Below are 20,487 nucleotides of genomic sequence, written 5' to 3' on the forward strand. Positions count from 1 at the left end.
ATATATATATATATATATATATATATATATGTATATATATATTTGACTAACATAATCAAATTTAGAATAAGGTTACCATTGGCATTTATTAGCTTGCCACTTGGCTTAACCATAATGCTAATTATATATGGTAATTTTATTCCTTTAATATAGATATAGATATGTAGGCTGAACACTTCCAGCGCAATTGATTATAGAAATGAATTGCGGACACAATACAGACTTCTATTAAATCATAGTTCACGCCCCATCTATACACCCATTATGTAAGTATTTCAACATAAAACTACATTTGTTTATAACTAAATGCAAAAAGAAGAATTCAGTTATTATATAATTTCCAATAATAGAAATAAATTTTTTCTAATTTTAATTAAATGGACCATCAAGATATATAGAAGCGTGAGATACGGCAGTTTGTTGGCATGTTTGTTGCTAATAGCTGAAGAACCATTTACGTGTGAGACGAGAAAAGGAACATGGTTTTCTTCCATACAATTAGAAGCCTTAAATCCATCATTTCTGTGACGTTTGAAATAAAAATTGTAGTGTTGGGAAACAGTTAGTGAAAGTGAGTGAATTATGAGCTAGTACTCTAGCCTACCTCCCTAGCTAACCTTGTCTTATTGTCTTCCTCCTCTTCTTCTTCTTCTTCTTAATCAATCTGTTCCTTCGTGAATAAAGTGTTGGGGAAATTCCCCATTTTTGATTACTTGGTTTGATCATAAAATTTTCTCCTTAGCTAAAAAGGGAAAATTAAAATTAGAACCGATCTTCTATAGACTAAAAATATGTCAGGCGATGAGCAAAACCAAGATGTTCTTCAGCAACAGCTCAAAGGAAAGAAACTTTCTGGCGAAAAGTTGAAACGATATGACTCCTTAGACTTGGAATCTAGCAGGGTGCCCGACGCCAAAAAGGTCATAACACAGACAAATTATGAGAACTTTATGTAGTTTTGATGTTACACGATATATATATAACTTAGATTTTTGTTTTGGTGGTTGATCAGGCATTGGAATGGTCAGTGATACTGAAACTGGCATTTCAGAGTATAGGGGTGGTATATGGTGATATTGGAACGTCACCATTATACGTGTTTTCGACCATATTTCCTAATGGTGTAAAATACGAAGAAGATATACTTGGTGCTTTGTCTCTCATTTTTTATACAATCACCTTGATTCCTGTCGTCAAATATGTCTTCATTGTTCTCCAAGCGAATGATAACGGAGATGGTAACTTAATTTCTCCTCTTCTTTTACTACGTACAAATTTTCATGATTAATTTGTTTTTTCTTTTCCAATGTTTTAATTTGTTTTTGATTGCAGGAGGTACTTTTGCGTTATATTCATTGATATGTCGATATTCTAAGGTAGGATTAATTCCAAGTACACAGGCAGAAGACAAAGATGTGTCGACCTTTAAACTTGATATACCAGATAGACGCACTCGTCGAGCTTCAAAGCTTAAGTCGATATTAGAAAGCAGCAATTTTGCAAAGTTCTTTCTATTATTTGCCACAATGTTTGGTACTTCCATGGTTATTGGGGATGGCGTCCTCACTCCCTGCGTTTCAGGCACGTTTCCAAGCTCCGCCCGCACTCACACTCGCGTCCCTCCGCCCCGCTTAGATTCTTTTTTTTTTTTTGGCTGGAATTTTTTATGTCTAACCTAGATGGTTTAATTTAATAATTAGAGTTGTTCTGACTGAAAAAGCTTGCTTAATCAATAGTGAGCCACTGCCGTCACATTATAAACAAAATAATTGTTTTATTTCATGGGTGGTGTCGAAGTCAAAAAGAAAATGTTTATTACATATTTAATACTGTGTAGTAGAATTAAATTACAAGAAGAAGGATAGTTGTTGAATTTTCATGCTAGACATTTCTGTTTGTCTAATATACTGTAATTATTTTGAGAACGAGAAAAGCAATTTGAAAAGATAAAGAAGGAAAAAACTATAATATACGGGTAGTTTGTTGCTTTCTTTTGCTGTCTCATATTATGAAGAAGCTTACTCCATATCTTTATCATCTGTGCTTTCTTTATGTCAATTGTAGTGATCATATGTGTCCGAGAGAATACATTAACAGTTAATAAATCTATGTTTGAGGGTGAAGACCCGCAACCGCCCCGCAACCCGCAAGAGTATTTAAAAAAATAAATTAAACCACACCGCCCTGCCCCACCCCGCACCCGCACCGCCCCATTGCCATCCAACCTTCTTCTCTAGCTAGACCTATATATTGTGTTGCATATAGGTGTATATGATACTAATCAGAATTGATTTCCTCAGTTTTGTCTGCTATTGGAGGCGTGAAAGCAGCTGCTCCCTCAGTCATGACTGAAGGTAACTTTTGCATCTTATTTTCATTTTATGATTTATGAATTGACTCCACAATATTTTTATTCGATGTTTTAAAGAAAAAATGCAAGTCATATGTATAATGCAGAGTTGTCATCAAATGCAGGAAGGATTGTTTGGCTTGCAGTAGCCATCTTGATACTGTTGTTCTTTCTTCAGAGATTTGGAACTGAAAAAGTTGGCTACACTTTTGCACCTATACTTTGTCTATGGTTCTATTCCATTGCTGGTATTGGCATTTACAACTTCGTGAAGTACGATCCAACTGTTATCAGAGCTCTTAATCCTAAATACATCATAGATTACTTCAAGAGAAACAAAAAGGATGCTTGGATTTCTCTTGGTGGTGTAGTTATGTGCATAACAGGTATTCATTTCCTTCCCTCAATTAACCTTTATACATGTACTGAGAAGAGAAAGGGAAAAGAAAAGGTATTTTTTTAACTTTTAAATTACTATGAATTGCAGGAGGTGAAGCACTATTTGCAGATGTTGGTCATTTTAGTGTTCGATCTGTACAGATAAGTATGTGCTGCGTCACATACCCAGCGCTCATATTAGCATATCTCGGTCAGACTGCCTATTTGAGGAAGCACAGTGATGATGTAACTGATACATTCTACAAGAACTTACCTCGTAAGTGAACAATAAGCATAACAGTGTACCTGAGTTTAAGTTTTATGCATTGACGGTATTTAAAAAATGAACATCTTATGCTCTTTCTTTACAAGTGCAGATAGTTTATATTGGCCAGTATTTGGGGTGGCAGTATTAGCGGCCATCATTGCAAGTCAAGCCTTGATTTCTGGGACTTTCGCTATAATCCAGCAATCCCTGGCACTAGGATGCTTTCCCCGTGTTAAAATTGTGCATACATCAAAAAAGTATCATGGACAAATCTACATTCCTGAAATCAATACCCTTCTCATGTTGGCTTGTGTTGTTGTCACTCTTGCATTCAGAACTACTGAAAAGCTAAGCAACGCTTATGGTAACGCCCATTTCCTGGAATTCCCTCTCTTTTCATATATGAAGCTGATCTATAACTATTTGTAGAGTTTAAGTTCTATGCATTGATGTCTAACACGTGACAAACCATTTGTTTACAGGAATAGCGGTGGTGTTTGTGATGTTACTAACATCATGTTTCCTCGTACTAGTTATGATCATGATTTGGAAAACTCACATTATTTTTGTAATCGTCTATATTCTGGTATTTGGCACGATTGAGCTCGTCTATCTAAGCTCGGTCCTTTACAAGTTTGATCAGGGAGGTTACCTTCCCCTGGCTTTTGCTATGGTCCTAATGTTTATCATGTACGTATGGAATTATGTATACCGAAAGAAATACCACTTCGAGCTAGAACACAAGATCTCTCCTGAAAAAGTTCAAGAAACAGTGGATGAAACAAATTACCACCGGCTACCAGGACTTGCAATTTTCTACTCTGAGCTTGTTCATGGAATCCCACCAATATTCAAACATTATGTGGAGAACGTTCCCGCGTTACATTCTGTCCTTGTTTTTGCTTCTGTCAAATCACTTCCCATAAGCAAAGTGCCAGTAGAAGAAAGGTTCCTCTTCCGTAGAGTAAAGCCATATGATCTCTATGTTTTTCGCTGTGTGGTACGTTATGGATACAATGATGTACGCAACGAGGCAGAGCCCTTCGAAAGATTATTAGTAGAGAGGCTGAAGCAATTTATACAAGACGATTGCAAAATTTTGATTGCAGCAAATGCTAACAGAGTATCAACAGATGAGAGCATAGAATTGGAGAATGATGGTTCCAACATTGATTGTGACAAACAAGCTGAGGATGCTACGTTATTAATGGAGAGAGATATAGAAGTGCTGGAGAGAGCATATAGTGTTGGGGTGGTGCATTTGGTAGGGGAACAAGATGTGATTGCAGGCAAAGGGTCTAATATAGCAAAGAGAGTGGTGATTGATTATGCTTTCAATTTACTCAAGAGGAACTTGAGACAAAGTAACAAAGTTCTTGACATACCTCATAAACGCATGTTAAAAGTCGGAATGATATATGAGATATAGCATGCTATGCTATGAGTTTGAAAGTAAAAAAGTTAAGTTTCAACCGACTTTCTGTAGCACGAATCAGAATTAGTCGGGACTCCATTGACATCGAGTGGAAAACAAAAAAAAAGTTTAGTTATTACTAGTTCAAAATAGTTGTGCATTTAGTTGAAGGAGACAAAGGTGAAGCATCCAACATGTGCTACCCTCAATCTCCATCTGTCAAAAAGTGCTTGGAATAGAGAATTTCTTTTACTTTTTAAAAATCTTTTTTTTCCGTTTCAGTTTTTGTAAGCGTTTCTATAGTTTGATTTGACAGAATTTTACATTGTAGAGAGAGAGAATTAAAACAGCGTTTTGCTTTGTACTACAGTACATATTATTTTACCAATAGAGAGCCAAAGTATTTTTGGATGACAAGACAGTGTAGCTGTTGTTAGTAAACTTTATTTGTAAACTTATTCTGGAAAAGATAAAATAATATATAAACAGAAAATATAAACGAAACAAAAGTTAATCCGAGCCCACTGAATTTACAGTGTTTCCTTAAGGAATTTAATCCCCTCCTAGTACTCAAGGTTATGGATTATTTCCTCCAAGGATAGAACGAATTACACACTGGTGTAGTGGTACTTCAAACTCCAATGTTTCAGCGAACACAAACTTCGCTAGCAAATCACACCTACTGTTGCTTCCTTGATGTTAAGAGTATGCAGAAGAAAAGAGGAGAACTCGGAAAATCTAAGAGAATGGACTTGTATTTATAGCCAAGGTTGGGCTGAAAACTGAATAGGTGCAACTCTTTAGAATGGTTGTTTATGCAAAACGGCCATAGCATAAATGCCATAACATAAATGGCTATTTAAACAACAATAAATCGGGTATTCAAGAAGGAGGTTAATTTTCAATTACACTACTGAAAAACAGAAAACGGATAACGGAAAAACGTTTAATATTCTGTTGGATTTAATATTATTAAAACGGATATTTAATAACATTTCTGTTAATATTTATGATTAACAAATAAATTTGGTCCAAAAAATTAATCAATCAATCGATCATTTGACCAAATCCGAATCCAAATCCGAATTCGAATCCAAAAATCTGAAGCCGAAGGCGAAGCCAAAGCCGAACCGAGCGAGCGACGACGACGACGGCGACGACGACGCGAAGCTTGCCTTCTTCTCAACTCTTTAAGAGCTAGAAGAAGAACAATTGCTTATATACCCATCAAAAACCTCTTCCTCTTCCAATATGGGACAATGCCCCTTTGTCAAGGAAGGAATCTCAAATGAAACTCAAATAATTCATTTTACCTCCATTTTCCATTCACCCTCTTTTAAGCCTATTTTAACGCTTAAAAAACCCAACAATCCCCACATGAATGGGGAATGGCTATATCACGGAAATATGCATGAAAAACTTTGTGATTCGTAAGCTAGGATTAATTGCATCTGGATAAGTAGGTTTCCCTTTGAACTTTCCGTAGTGAACTTATGTCGGATATACTCGGTCAATCGGTAGATTTGATATCTTTGAACCGTCGAACTTTGGTGTATACCTAGACAACCATAAGTAACACAACCAACCCTTAACCGTCTTTGGTTCTCATTGTTGTGTTCGTTCCAGCCATGAACACCGCCTGGTTTCATAAGTGCGTAGAGAACTGGCCTTACAAAATTCTCCTTGAAGCGGCTAACACTTCACACTTACATAGGTGATTCCTAAATATGTCATCCCGTAGATGCACTATTTGATATACCCTATATCAAATTTAGAAATTATTAAAAAGCCTTAATGCTTTATCCTTGGTACTGAACATTGTCTCATCACGAGAATGGACCAAAATTTAGTTGACAATGTTGAACCATCATTAATGACTTTGTTTGATCTACTTGAACCAAGATCTTGGGATCTCCAGTCTTCTAGGTAGAGTTACCGCCACAATGACTTGTTCTCGGTCATAGTTCCATTCCCCTTGATGATTTTTCAACTACCTCTCTAGTTAGGCCTTTTGTAAGTGGATCCGACACATTATCACTTAACTTTACATAGTCAATCGTGATAATTCCTCTAGAGAGTAATTGCCTAACAGTTTTATGTCTTCGTCGTATATGACGAGATTTACTGTTATACATAACGCTCCCAGCCCTTCCAATTACCTCTTGACTATCACAATGTATGCATATTGGTGCCAACGGTTTGGGCCAAAATGGAATGTCTTCCAAGAAATTACGGAGCCATTCAGCTTTTTCACCGGCTTTATCTAAGGCTATGAATTCAGCCTCCATTGTAGAGCGGGAAATACAAGTTTGTTTGGACGACTTCCAAGATACCGCTCCTCCACCAATAGTGAATACATATCCACTTGTGGACTTCGATCAACTGAACCGGTAATCCAATTTGCATCACAGTATCCCTCAATCACCGCAGGATATTTATTGTAGTGCAAAGCAAAGCCCTGGGTATGTTCTAAATATCCCAAAAATCGTTTCATTACCATCGAATGAGATTGATCTGGATTCCTCGTGTATCGACTCAATTTACTTATAGCACAAGCTATATCTGGTCGTGTACAATTCATGATACATTAAGCATCCCAACACACAAGCATAATCCAATTGTGATATGCTTTGGCCTTTGTTCTTTGCTAATGCAAGATTCACATCAATTGGTGTCTTTGCAACTTTAAACCCTAAGTGCTTGAATTTTTCAAGTACTGTCTCAATATAATGAGATTGTGACAATGCCAGACCTTGAGGAGTCTTATGGATCTTAATCCCCAGAATTAAATCAGCAACTCCCTAGTCCTTTATATCGAGCTTGCTAGTTAGCATACGCTTAGTAGCATTTATGTTGGCAATGTCATTACTCATTATCAGCATATTGTCCATATATAAACAAACAATGACTATGTGATATGGAACATATTTAATGTACACACATTTATCACATTCATTTATCTTAAAACCATTTGACATCATTGTTTGGTCAAATTTCGCATGCCATTGTTTGGGTGCTTGTTTTAGTCCGTAAAGGGACTTAACAAGTCTACATACCTTCTTTTCTTTACCTGGAACCACAAACCCTTCAGGTTATTCCATGTAGATTTCTTCCTCTAAATTTCCATTCAAGAAGGCCGTCTTAACGTCCATTTGATGAATTTCAAGACCATACACAGCAGCTAAGGCTACTAACATCCGTATGGACGTAATTCTTGTAACTGGAGAGTATGTATCAAAGTAGTTAAGACCTTCTCGTTGTCTATACCCTTTGACTACAAGTCTTGCCTTAAATTTATCAATAGTGCCATCATCTTTCATTTTTCTCTTAAAAATCCATTTACAACCCAAAGGTTTATTTCCAGGAGGAAGATCAACCAATTCCCATGTATGGTTGTGCAATATGGATTCTATTTCACTATTGGCTGCCTCTTTCCAAAACAATGATTCAGAAGAAGACATAGCTTCTTTAAATTTTCGAGGCTCACTTTCCAATAAGAAAGTCACAAAATCTGGTCCAAATAAAGTAGACGTTCTTTGAGTTTACTACGTCTTGGATCCTCCTGATTAAATGTACTTTCTTTTGTTTCTTCTCGAGGTCGTTTAGATCCTTCGCCAATCGACTCACATTCCTTTTTATACGGATATATATATTTTCAAAGAACTCAGCATTATCTAGTTCTATAACCGTATTATTATGAATGTCGGGATTTTCTGATTTATGAACCAGAAATAGATATGCTTTACTATTAGTCGCATATCCTATGAAAACACAATCAACGGTTTTCGGTCCTATTTTTACCCTTTTGGGATTAGGAAATTGCACTTTTGCCAAACACCCTCACTCTTTAAAATAATTCAAGTTGAGCTTCCTTCCTTTCCATGTTTCATATGGAATGGATTGTGTTTTGCTATGGGGTACTCGATTTAGTATCCGGTTAGCCGTAAGAACGGCTTCCCCCCAGAAGTTCTGTGGCAACCCAGAACTTATCAACAATGCGTTCATCATCTCCTTTAATGAATGATTCTTTCTTTCAGCAATACTATTGGATTGGGCGTGTAAGGGGCCGTTGTTTGATGAATAATTCCATATTCTAAACATACTTGTTCAAAAGGAGATTCATCACTTCTTATCATTTTGATTTTCTTATTAAGTTGCGTTTCAACTTCATTTTTGTATTGCTTGAATGCGTCTATTGCTTCATCTTTACTATTAAGTAAGTAAACATAGCAATATCGAGTACTATCGTCAATAAAAGTTATGAAATACTTCTTTCCATCACGAGATGGTATTGACTTCATGTCGCGAATATCTGTGTGAATTAAGTCTAAAGGATTTGAATTCCTTTCAACTGACTTATAAGGATGTTTAACATACTTAGATTCCACACATATTTGACATTTTGATTTGTCACATTCAAACTTAGGCAATACTTCCAAGTTAATCATTTTCCGCAAGGTTTTACAATTGACATAACGCAAACGTATATGCCATAATTCATTTGACTCGAGTAAGTAAGACGAAGCTGAAATTTTATTATTATTATTAACGACCATTACATTCAGCTTGAAAAGGCCCTCGATGAGGTAACCTTTTCCTACAAACATTTTATTCTTACTTATTACAACCTTATCGGATACAAAAACACACTTAAAACCATTCTTAACAAGAAGTCCAGCAGAGACAATTCTTCCTAATCTCGGAAACATGAAGGACGTTGTTCAAGGTCACCACCTTGCCATAAGTCATTTTCAGAAAGATCTTCCCACATTCGTCAATCTTGGCCGTTGCAGCATTTTCCATAGAAAGCGCCTCTTCGGGTCCAACAGGAGCATATGTAGCAAAAGCTTCCCTAACAGCACAAACATGGTGAGTGGCTCCAGAATCAATCCACCACTCCTTAGGAATTCCCACCAGGTTGCATTCAGAAAGCATAACATGCTTTTCAACAATGTTTGCTTGACCCTTCTTTTTGTATTTCTTCGAAGCACGACACTTCGTAGATCTGTGTCCAGCTTTCCTAGAGTTGTAGCAATTTCTATTGAACCGCTTCTTGCTTGGGTTGCTTTACGGTCCAGAAGCCTGCTTCCTCTTTCTCTTATTTTGAGAAGTATCCTTAACAATGTTTGCTCCCATTATTGTTGAGTTTCCACGGCCTCTCTTTTCAACAGCTTTGTTGTCCTCTTCGATTCTCAACCGAACAATGAGATCTTCAAGGGACATCTCCTTGCATTTGTGTTTCAAGTAGTTTTTGAAGTCCTTCCACAAAGGAGGCAACTTCTCAATCATCCCTGCTACTTGGAATGCGTCATTGATGACAAGGCCTTCAATGAAAATTCTGTTAGTAAAAATACTAAAATTACTACTTTCAACATCAGTATTAATTGGATTTATACCTTCAGTAGGGAGATCGTGAATAATCACTTGCAATTCCTGGACTTGGGTAATAACAAATTTGCTATCTACCATTTTGTAGTCCAAAAATTTAGCGACAACGAAAATCTTCAACCCGGCATCTTCAGTTTTGTATTTCTTTTCAAGCGCAGTCCACAATTCTTTTGACGTATCCACACCACTGTAGATGTTATACAGATCATCCTCCAGTCCGCTAAGAATATAATTCTTGCACATGGAATCATAATGCTTCCATGCCTCAATCACAAGAAAGCGTTCATTCTCTGGAGTTTCATCAGGCAGAACAGGAACATCTTCCTTGATGAACTTCTGTAGACATAAAGTAGTCAAGTAGAAGAACATCTTCTGCTGCTACCGCTTGAAATCAATCTCGAAAATTTTTTCGGGTTTTTTCGCCAATGCCAACGCCGGTGTTCGGCTTGTCGATGCATTGGCAGTCACTATTGGAACAGCCTGGTTCCCGTTGTCATTAGTCATTTCTGTAAAAGAATGATATAAACAAACATTAAAATCACGTAGATTTTATTCTCCAACGGAGTAGAATACCACAAAGGTTTTAATCTCCAGAACAGTGAATATAACACAAATACAGAATAAAAATTAAATTCCTTAAGCTTGTTAGTAAATTGTATTTGTAAACTAATTCTGGAAAAGATAAAATAACATATAAACAGAAAATGTAAGCGAAACAAAAGTTAATCCGAGCCCATTGAATTCACAATGTTTCCTTAAGGAATTTAATCCCCTCCTAGTACCCAATGTCATGAATTATTTCCTCCTAGGATAGAACGAATTACACACTGGTGTAGTGGTACTTTAAACCCCAGTGTTTCAGCGAACACAAAGTTCGGTAGCAAATCACACTTACTGTTGCTATCTTTGATGTTAAGAGTATGCAGAAGAAAGGAGGAGAACTCAGAAAATCGTATGGAAAATCTGAGAGAATGGACTTGTATTTATAGCCAAGGTTGGGCTGAAAACTAAAGAGGTGCAACTCTTCAGAATGGCTGTTTATGCAAAACGGCCATAGCATAAATGCCATAACATAAATGGCTATTTACACAACAATAAATCGGGAATTCAAGAAGGAGGTTAATTTTTTAGTTACACAACTGAAAAACGGAAAACGGAAAACGGAAAACGGGAATATGTTTAATATTTCGTTGAATTTAATATTAATATTAATATTAATATTCTATTATTAAAACGGATACTTAATAACATTTCTGTTAATATGTATGATTAACAAATAAATTTGGTCCAAAAAATTAATCAATCAATCGATCATTTGACCAAAACCAAATCCAAATTCGAATCCGAATCCGAATCCGAATCTGAAGCCGAAGCCGAAGCCGAAGTCGAGCCGAGCGAGCGACGACGACGATGGCGCGAGGCTTGCCTTCTTCTCAACTCTTTAAGAGCTAGAAGAAGAGCAATTGCTTATATACCCATCAAATACCTCTTCCTCTTCCAATATGGGACAATGTCAATTTGTCAAGGAGGGAATCTCAAATGAAACTCAAATAATTCATTTTTCCTCCATTTCCCATTCACCCTCTTTTAATCCTATTTTAATGCTTAAAAAACCTAACAACTGTTTTAGCTAGGGAAACAGAATATTTTGTTTTACTTTGAATACTGTCTATGTCTTAAATTTTTGTCATTTTTTAAATCATAGATTATCTCTTCAACAAAGTTTTCTTGGTGTGAAACCTTACTCATGGGGCTTCATAATCCTTCCCACATTAGCTAATAGTAACAACCTATATATCTTGCTCCGTAATCCCTCCTTCAATTGAGTGTAACAACCCGGCCAGTCGTTTCATGAGTTACAACCCCGTTGCCCCTATTTTTGCTTCTTTATGTGTTCTTCAGCTGTATTTCATCATATCGTTGTTGTTGGTTTGGCCTCGGAGTGGTTTTGGAGTGAATTGAGACACTTAGTCTCTTTTGAGTAGGCTTAAGTTGGAAAAGTCAACTGGATATTGACTTATGTGTAGAAGATCTCGGATGTGAATTCTAATAGTTTGGTTAACTCCTTTAGGCGATTTTGGACTTGGGAGCGCGTCCGGAATGCGATTTGGAGGCCTGTAGTAGATTTAGCTTGAATTGGCGAAATTGAAAATTTGGCGTTTCTCGGTCGGCAGTGGAAATTTTGATATTGGGGTCAGAATGAAATTTTGGAAATTGGTGTAGATCCATAGTGTCATTTGTGACATGTGTGCAAAATTCCAGGTCATTCGGAAGTGATTTGATAGGTTCCGGCATCGTTTGCGGAATTCGGAAGTTTAGATATTCTTAGGCTTGAATCCGAGGGTGATTTGGTGTTTTGATGTTGTTTGGAGTATTTCGAAGGTTTGAATAAGTTCGAATGGTAGTATATGACTTGTTGGTATTTTTGGTTGAGGTCCCAAGGGTCTCGGGATGAGTTTGGATGGTTAACGGAAGAGTTGGAATTTAGTTGGTACAGCTGAAGTTGCTACTTCTGTTATTTCCGTACCTGCGGATTGGGGACCGCAGGTGCGAGGTTGTAGATGCGGTGAGGAAGCCGCAGAGTGGACTTTGAGGGCCAAGAGGAGAAACCGCAGATGCGGTGTGTGGTACGCATCTGCGTGACCGCAGGAACGGTGCTTGGGGCGCAGATGCGGTCCTGGGTGCTTAAGTGAAAACCGCAGGTGCGGTTGATTGGACCGCAGAAGCGGTTGCGCAGGTGGTAGAAGGACCGCAGATGCGGAAATTGCTGGGTAGAATGTATATAAAGGTTCTATCACGAATTTTTGCCCGTTCTTCATCATTGTTTGCCGGGTTTTGAGTTTTGGGCAGTGATTTTCAAGAGGAATCGAGGGTTATCGGTTGGGTAAGTTACTTGGGCTTTGTTACTTATGTTTATGATGATTTTTCTATTGTTTAATCATGAAATTAGTGGGAATTAGGGATGAAATTGAAGGGATTAGGGCTTGAAATTGGAGAGTTTAATTTGAGGATTTAGGGACTATTTGAGGTCGGTTTTTGATGATTTTTGTATGTATAGACTCGAGAGTGAAAGGAGTTTTTAGTTTTATAATTTTTGTCGGATTCCGAGACGTGGGCCCAGGCGCTGGGTTTTGGGTGAATTTCGGGATTTTAGTATAATGTGATAACTTTTCGTATGGAATTGGTTCATTGGCCTATATTGATTGCATTGTATTGCTTTTGGACAATCTCAGCACGTTTGGAGGCCGATTCCAGAGGCAAGGGCGTCGCGGAGTAGGGATTTGACCGGTTCGAGGTAAGTAATGATTGTAAATCTTGTCCTGAGGCTATGAAGCCCCGGATTTCACATCGTTTCACCATTTTGAGGTGATGCACATGCTAGATGACGAGCGTGTGGGCGTGCACCGTTAGGGATTGTGACTCGGCCCGTCCTGTAGCGACTATTAAGTTGTGAATCTGACTGAAAACTCTGTGATACTTATGTGTTTTAGAAAGAATTTCTATGATTTGGGTTGAATGCCATATTTAGGCCTCGTGCCAAGCTGTTAGGACCCTTAGGGGCCTTTTATTATTATTTCCTCACTATTTTGACTTAAGATCTGTACTCAGTCATGCTATGTTTTACTGATTTCATAACTCAGTCTTTATCACTACGTTTTGATGTATAAAATGATATTTTGGGTTGAGCACCATGTTTTACTGATAGCCCGAGTGGCTTGAGAGGTTTCTGACTGAGTGAGGCCGAGGGCCTGTGTTGTGAGGATATTATGGGATCGGGCTGCGCACCGGAGCATGTTGTTACTAATTTGTGATTATGAGAGGCCGAGGGCCTGATTTATTATGCCACGAGGTGGCTTGTTTTAGCGTTTGGGCTGTAGGAGCCCCTCCGGAGCCTGCACACCCCAGTGAGCGCGGGTACCCTGAGTGAGTGATATGATGTTATGCCCGAGGGGCTGTTTATGAGTGACTATGAGGCTGCCCGAGGGGCTGATTCTGAGTGATGTTATGCCCGAGGGGTAGTTTACGATTCATGTTGCCCGAGGGGCTATTTACGAACTATGTTTTGCCCGAGGGGCTGTTATGATTTTCATCACTTTTACTCTAAATTTTATTGAACTTCTGTTGAAACTACTGAAAAGCATCTCCAAACGATTTTTACTGAAAAACTGGATTTTAACGAGATGATTTGACTCATATACTGATTTGAAAGCATGTTGTGCTTACTGAGTTTATATGACGTAGTTTCTATGTGTTTCTTACTGCTCAGTCTTTATTTACCTTTATTACTTACTGAGTTGGCGTACTCACATTACTCACTGCACCTTGTGTGCAAATCTAGGGGTCGGTGGACGTGCTAGCGAGCGTTGATCTTCATCTGCCGCGGATATTTCGGAGTTGGCAAGGTAGCTGCGTGGCGATGGCAACCTTGCTCTTCTTCCTCCAATCTCCTTATAGTTATTAGTAGTTTATTTCCAGACTATATTAGTCTTGTTACATTTTTTGAAACCGTTGTAGTATTTGCTCTTGACTCAGTGACACCCGAGGTCGGGCTTTATTTTCCGCATTTTGGTTTTTGACTTTATAATTTTTATGAGGATTTTAGTATGAAAAAGGTTGTTATTTAAATTTTAAAGGAATGTTGAACTATTTTTGGAAGTGTCGGCTGGCCTAGTTCTATGATAGGCGCCATCACGATCGGGTTGGTTTTGGGGTCGTGACAAGTTGGTATCAGAGCCTAGGTTACATAGGTCTCACGGGTTATGAGCGGGTTTAGTAGAGTCTTGCTGATCGGTACGGAGACGTCTGTACTTATCTTCGAGAGACTGCAGAACCATTAGGAAACTCCACATTCTTGAATTCTTGTGTGCGAATTTGTTGATTCTGGTAACTAAACTTATGTTATTCTATTCTCTCACAGATGGTGAGGACACATGCGATCAGTCAGGACGGATGACCACCAGTACCACCGGTTGGGGCCACTAGAGGTTGAGGCCGTGGTAGGGGCAAGGGTGTAGCCCGCACAGCAGCTAGGGCAGCACCTGTAGATCCACCAGCCGCCTCAGCTCATGATCATGTCCCAGTGTGGACGCTCCAGCAGGACTAGCTCAGGCACCGGCTGTACCTATTGTTATCTCAGGTCTTCAGGAGACCTTGGCTCAGATCTTGACCATGTGCACCAGTCTTGCTCAGGCGATCGTTGTTTCTACTACAACAGCTACTTCTCAAGCCGGGGAAGGCACTTAGACTCCCGCCGCTCGTACACCGAGCAGGTTGTTCAGGGACTGCAGACACCGGAGGCACCACCAGCCCAGCCGGTTGCACCTGCTCAGGATTATGTGGTACCAGTAATTCCTGATGACGAGCAGCGCAGATTGGAGAGGTTTGGTAGACTTCAGCCTCCGACTTTTAGTGGTACAGAGGGCGAGGATGCCCAGGGTTTCTTGGACAAGTGTTAGAGGATTCTACGTACAACGGGTATTCCGGAGACCAGTGGGGTCTCATTTACTACTTTTCAGTTTTCTGGAGCTGCCTTTACTTGGTGGGAGTCTTATGAGAGGCGTAGGCCTGTTGGTGCAGCGCCGCTTACCTGGCAGCAATTCTCTGATCTCTTCCTGGAGAAGTATGTGCCATAGTCCCGTAGAGAAGAGCTGTGTAGGCAGTTCGAGCAGTTGCGTCAGGATGATATGACTGTGATGCAGTACGAGATGGGGTTCTCTGAGTTAGCCCGTCATGGTATCTGGTTGGTTCCCACAGATAGGGAGAGGATCAGGAGGTTCGTGGATGGCCTTTCGTATCAGTTGCGGATTTTATGACCAGAGAGAGGGTATCTGGTGCTTCGTTCGACGAGGTTGTTGACATTGCTGGGGACATAGAGTCAATCGCCGTCAAGAGCAAGTAGAGAGGGAGGCCAAGAGACCTCGTGGATCTGGTTGTTTTGGGAGTGCTCCTCATGGGGGTCAGTTTCAGCACGGCAGAGGCCGTCCATTCAGACATGCTCAGTCAGCTCGCCTAGTTCATCGTGGGACATCATCGGGCTATGGTTCTCACAGTTCTCATCAGGGTCATTAATCACTTAGTGCCCTCCCAGCCCAGAATTCGTCCCGTGCTCCATCAGTTCAGGGCTCTTCCATGCCAGGTTCCTCTACTAGTCATCCCGGTGCTAGGGGTTCACTTCAGTCCCCGTCACTAGCACTAGGGGATTGTTATGTGTGTGGAGAGTTGGGGCACATGTGGAGGCAGTGTCCTCATCGTCATGGGGGTCCGCCTTAGCAGAGGATCAGCCATCGGCTTCAGCACCAGTCACTTCACCACCCACCCACCCAGCGAGGGGTGGAGGACAGTCACCTAGGGTCGCCCCAGAGGGGTAGGTCGATCAGGTGGTGGTTAGGCCCGTTTCTATGCACTTCCAGACAGACCAGATGCTATTGCTTCAGATGCTGTGATCACTGGTATTGTCTCAGTTTGCCACAGAGATGCCTCTGTATTATTTGATTCCTGGTTCCACCTTTTCATATGTGTCACCATATTTTGCTCATTATTTGGATACGCCCCGCGAGTCTCTTGTTTCATCTCGTGTATCTATTCCGGTGGGCGATACTGTTGTTATAGACTGCGTATATCGGTCATGTGTGGTGACTATTGGGGGATTGGAGACCCGAGTGGATCTTTTGTTGCTTAGTATGGTTGAATTCGATGTGATATTGGGCATGGATTGATTATCTCCGTGTCATGATATTTTGGACTGTCATGCTAAGCAGTGACGTTAGCTATGCCGGGGGTGCCACGGATTGAGTGGCGAGGTTCGACGGATTATGTTCCCCGTAGGGTGATTTCATTCTTGAAAGCCCAACGGATGGTTGGGAAGGGTTGTCTTTCTTATTTGGCCTTTGTGAGGGACGTCAGTGTAGAGACTCTTTCCATTGATTCAGTTCAGGTAGTGAGGGATTTTTTGGATGTGTTTCCTGCAGACCTGTCGGGCATGCCACCGGACAGGGATATTAACTTCGGCGTTGATTTGGTGCCAGGCACTCAGCCCATTTCTATTCCACCGTATCGTATGGCACCGACGGAGTTGAATGAGTTGAAAGAGCAGCTTCAGGAACTCCTTGATAAGGGGTTTATTCGGCCTAGTGTGTCGCCTTGCGGTGCGCCTGTTCTATTTGTGAAGAAGAAGGATGGCACGATGAGGATGTGCATTGATTACAGGCAGTTGAACAAAGTCACAATTAAGAACAAGTATCCTTTGCCTCGTATTGATGATTTATTTGACCAGCTTTAGGGAGCGAGAGTGTTCTCCAAGATTGATCTCAGGTCAGGGTATCACCAGTTGAAGATCAGGGACTCTGACATTCTTAAGACAGCTTTCATGACCCGATATGGTCATTATGAGTTCCTTGTGATGTCTTTTTGGCTGACCAATGCCCCAACAACGTTCATGCATTTGATGAACAGCGTGTTTCGGCCTTATCTCGACTCGTTTGTTATTGTATTCATTGATGATATTCTGGTTTACTCACGTAGTCAGGAGGAGCACGCTGAGCATTTGAGAGTTGTGTTGCAGCAGTTGAGGGAGGAGAAGCTTTATGCAAAATTCTCCAAGTGTGAGTTTTGGCTCGATTCAGTTGTGTTCTTGGGGCATGTGGTGTCCAGTGAGGGTATTCGGGTTAATCCGAAGAAGATAGAGGCGGTTCAGAGTTGGCCCATACCGTCCTCAGCCACAGAGATTCGTAGCTTTCTTGGTTTTGCGGGTTATTACCGTCGGTTCGTTCAGGGATTTTCATCTATTGCATCACCCTTGACCAAATTGACTCAAAAGGGTGCTCCTTTTAGGTGGTTGGATGAGTGTGAGGCGAGCTTTCAGAAGCTCAAGACTGCCTTGACCACAACTCCAGTCTTAGTTTTTCCATCAGCTTCAGGTTCTTATACAATATATTGTGATGCTTCTCGGGTCGGCATCGGGCGTGTGTATGCAGAAGGGTAGAGTAATTGCTTATGCTTCTCGTCAGTTGAAGCCCCATGAGAAGAACTACCCTGTTCATGATTTGGAGTTGGCTGCCATTGTCCATGCGTTGAAGATTTGGAGGCATTATCTCTATAGTGTGTCTTGTGAGGTGTTTACCGATCATCGTAGCCTCTGGTACTTTTTCAAGCAGGAGGATCTCAATTTGAGGCAGCGGAGATGGTTAGAGCTGCTAAAGGACTATGATATTACTATCTTGTACCATCCGAGAAAGGCCAATGTAGTGGCCGATGCCTTGAGTAGGAAGGCGGTGAGTAAGGGCAGTTTGGCATATATTCCTGTTGGGGAGAGACCTCTTGCAGTTGATATTTAGGCCTTGGCCAATCGGTTTGTGAGGTTGGATATTTCGGAGCCTATTCAGATCTTAGCTTGTGTGGTTTCTAGGTCTTCCTTGTTTGATCTTATCAGAGAGTGCCAGTATAATGATCCTCATTTGCTTGTCCTCAAGGACAGAGTTCAGCACGGCGATGCCAGAGATGAGACTATTGGTGATGACGGGGTATTGAGGTTGCAGGGCCGGATATGTGTGCCCAATGTATATGGACTCCGAGAGTTGATTCTGGAGCAAGCCCATAGCTCGGGGTATTCCATCCATCCGGGTGCCGTGAAGATGTACCAGGATTTGAGACAACATTATTGGTGGAGGAGAATGAAGAAGGATATAGTGGGGTTTGTAGCTCGGTGTCTCAATTGTCAGCAGGTAAATTATGAGCATCAGAGACCGGGTGGCTTGCTTCAGCAGATGGATATTTCGGAGTGGAAGTGGGAGCGGATCACCATGGATTTTATAGTTGGACTCCCACGGACTTTGAGGAAGTTCGATGCTATTTGGGTGATTGTGGATCGGTTGACCAAGTCCGCGCACTTCATTCCTGTGTGTACTACCTATTCTTCAGAGCGGTTAGCTGAGATTTATATCCGAGAGATTGATTGCCTGCATGGTATCTCGGTTTCCACATTTCAAATAGAGGTACTCAGTTTACATCGCAGTTTTGGAGGGCCCTGTAGCGAGAGTTGGGTACTCAGGTTGAGTTGAGAACAGCTTTTCACCCTCAGACGGGCGGGCAGTCCAAGTGCACTATTCAGATATTGGAGGACATGTTGCGCGCTTATGTCATTGACATTGGGGTTCATGGGACCAGTTTCTACCGCTCGCAGAGTTTGCATATAACAACAGTTATCAGTCGAGTATTCAGATGGCTCCATATGAGGCTTTATATGGGAGGCAGTGTAGATCTCTAGAGGGTTGGTATGAGCCAGGTGAGGCTAGACTTTTGGGTACAGACTTGGCACAGCATGCTTTGGACAGAGTGAAAGTGATTCAGGAGGGGCTTCGTACAGCGTAGTCAAGACAAAAAAGTTATGCTTATAGGAAGGTTCGTGATGTGTCTTACGTGGTTGGGGAGAAGGTTCTACTGAAGGTTTCACCCATGAAGGGTGTTGTGAGATTTGGGAAGAAGGGCAAATTGAGTCCTCGGTTCATTGGGCCTTTTGAGGTGCTTCGGAGGATTGAGGAGGTGGCTTATGAGCTTTCTTTGCCACCTAGTTTGTCGGGTGTGCATCCGGCATTTCATGTTTCTATGCTCTGGAAGTATAATGGCTATCCGTCTCATGTTTTGAATTTCAGCACGATTCAGATAGACGGTGATTTGACCTTTAAAGGATATAGCTATTTTGGAGCGGCAAAGGATATAGCTTCAGTGAAAGTGTAGTGGAGAGGTCGGCTCGTGGAGAAGGCTATTTGGGAGACCGAGCGGGAGTGCAGAGCAGATATCCACACCTGCTTAAGGCTTCAGCTATGTTTCTATACTCGATCGAGAATGAACGTTTGTTTAAGAGGGGGAGGATGTAACTACCCGGACGGTCGTTTCATGAGTTACAATCCGTTTCCCCCATTTCTGCTTCTTTATGTGTTCTTCATCTGTATTTCATCGTATCATGTTGGTTGGTTCGGGCACGGAGTGGTTTTGGAGTGAATTGAGACACTTAGTCTCTTTTGAGTAGGCTTAAGTTGAAAAAGTCAACCGGATGTTGACTTATGTGTAGATGATCTCGGATGTGAATTCGGATAGTTCGGTTAGCTCCTTTAGGTGATTTTGGACTTGGGAGCGCGTCCGGAATGTGATTTGGAGGTCCGTAGTAGAGTTAGGCTTGAATTAGGGAAATTGGAAATTTGGCGTTTCTCGATCGGCAGTGGAAATTTTGATATCGGGGTCAGAATGAAATTCCGGAAATTGGAGTAGGTTCGTAGTGACATTTTTGACGTGTGTGCAAAATTTCAGGTCATGCGAAGGTGATTTGATAGGTTCCGGCATCGTTTGCGGAATTCAGAAGTTTAGATGTTCTTAGGCTTGAATCCGAGGGTGATTTGGTGTTTTGATGTTGTTTGGAGTGTTCCGAAGGTTTGAATAAGTTCAAATGGTGGTATATGACTTGTTGGTATTTTTGGTTAAGGCCTCGAGGGCCTCCGAATGAATTTGGATTGTTAACGGAAGAGTTGGAATTTAGTTGGTGCAGCTGAAGTTGCTGCTTCTATTATTTTCGCACCTGCGGATTGGGGACCACAGGTGTAAGGTCGCAGATGCGGTGAGGAAGCCGCAGATGCGGACTTTGAGGGCCAAGAGGAGAAACCGCAGATGCGGTGTGTGGGACGCATCTGCGGGACCACA

General features: G+C 40.9%; 1 protein-coding gene across 1 annotated transcript; it reads left to right on the top strand.

Annotated features, from left to right (window-relative positions):
* The first annotated feature begins 571 nt into the window (after positions 1–571).
* On the top strand, positions 572–4,784 carry LOC109242292 (potassium transporter 5-like). The gene is made up of 8 exons (XM_019409158.1): positions 572–920; positions 1,013–1,238; positions 1,333–1,581; positions 2,301–2,354; positions 2,476–2,736; positions 2,838–3,005; positions 3,106–3,360; positions 3,479–4,784. Exons 1-8 carry the CDS (start codon positions 792–794, stop codon positions 4,423–4,425), a joined length of 2,289 nt encoding a protein of 762 aa, XP_019264703.1. The 5' UTR covers positions 572–791; the 3' UTR covers positions 4,426–4,784.
* The last annotated feature ends 15,703 nt before the right edge of the window (positions 4,785–20,487 follow it).

Source organism: Nicotiana attenuata, unplaced genomic scaffold (genome assembly GCF_001879085.1).
Source record: "Nicotiana attenuata strain UT unplaced genomic scaffold, NIATTr2, whole genome shotgun sequence".
Lineage (NCBI taxonomy): Eukaryota > Viridiplantae > Streptophyta > Magnoliopsida > Solanales > Solanaceae > Nicotiana > Nicotiana attenuata.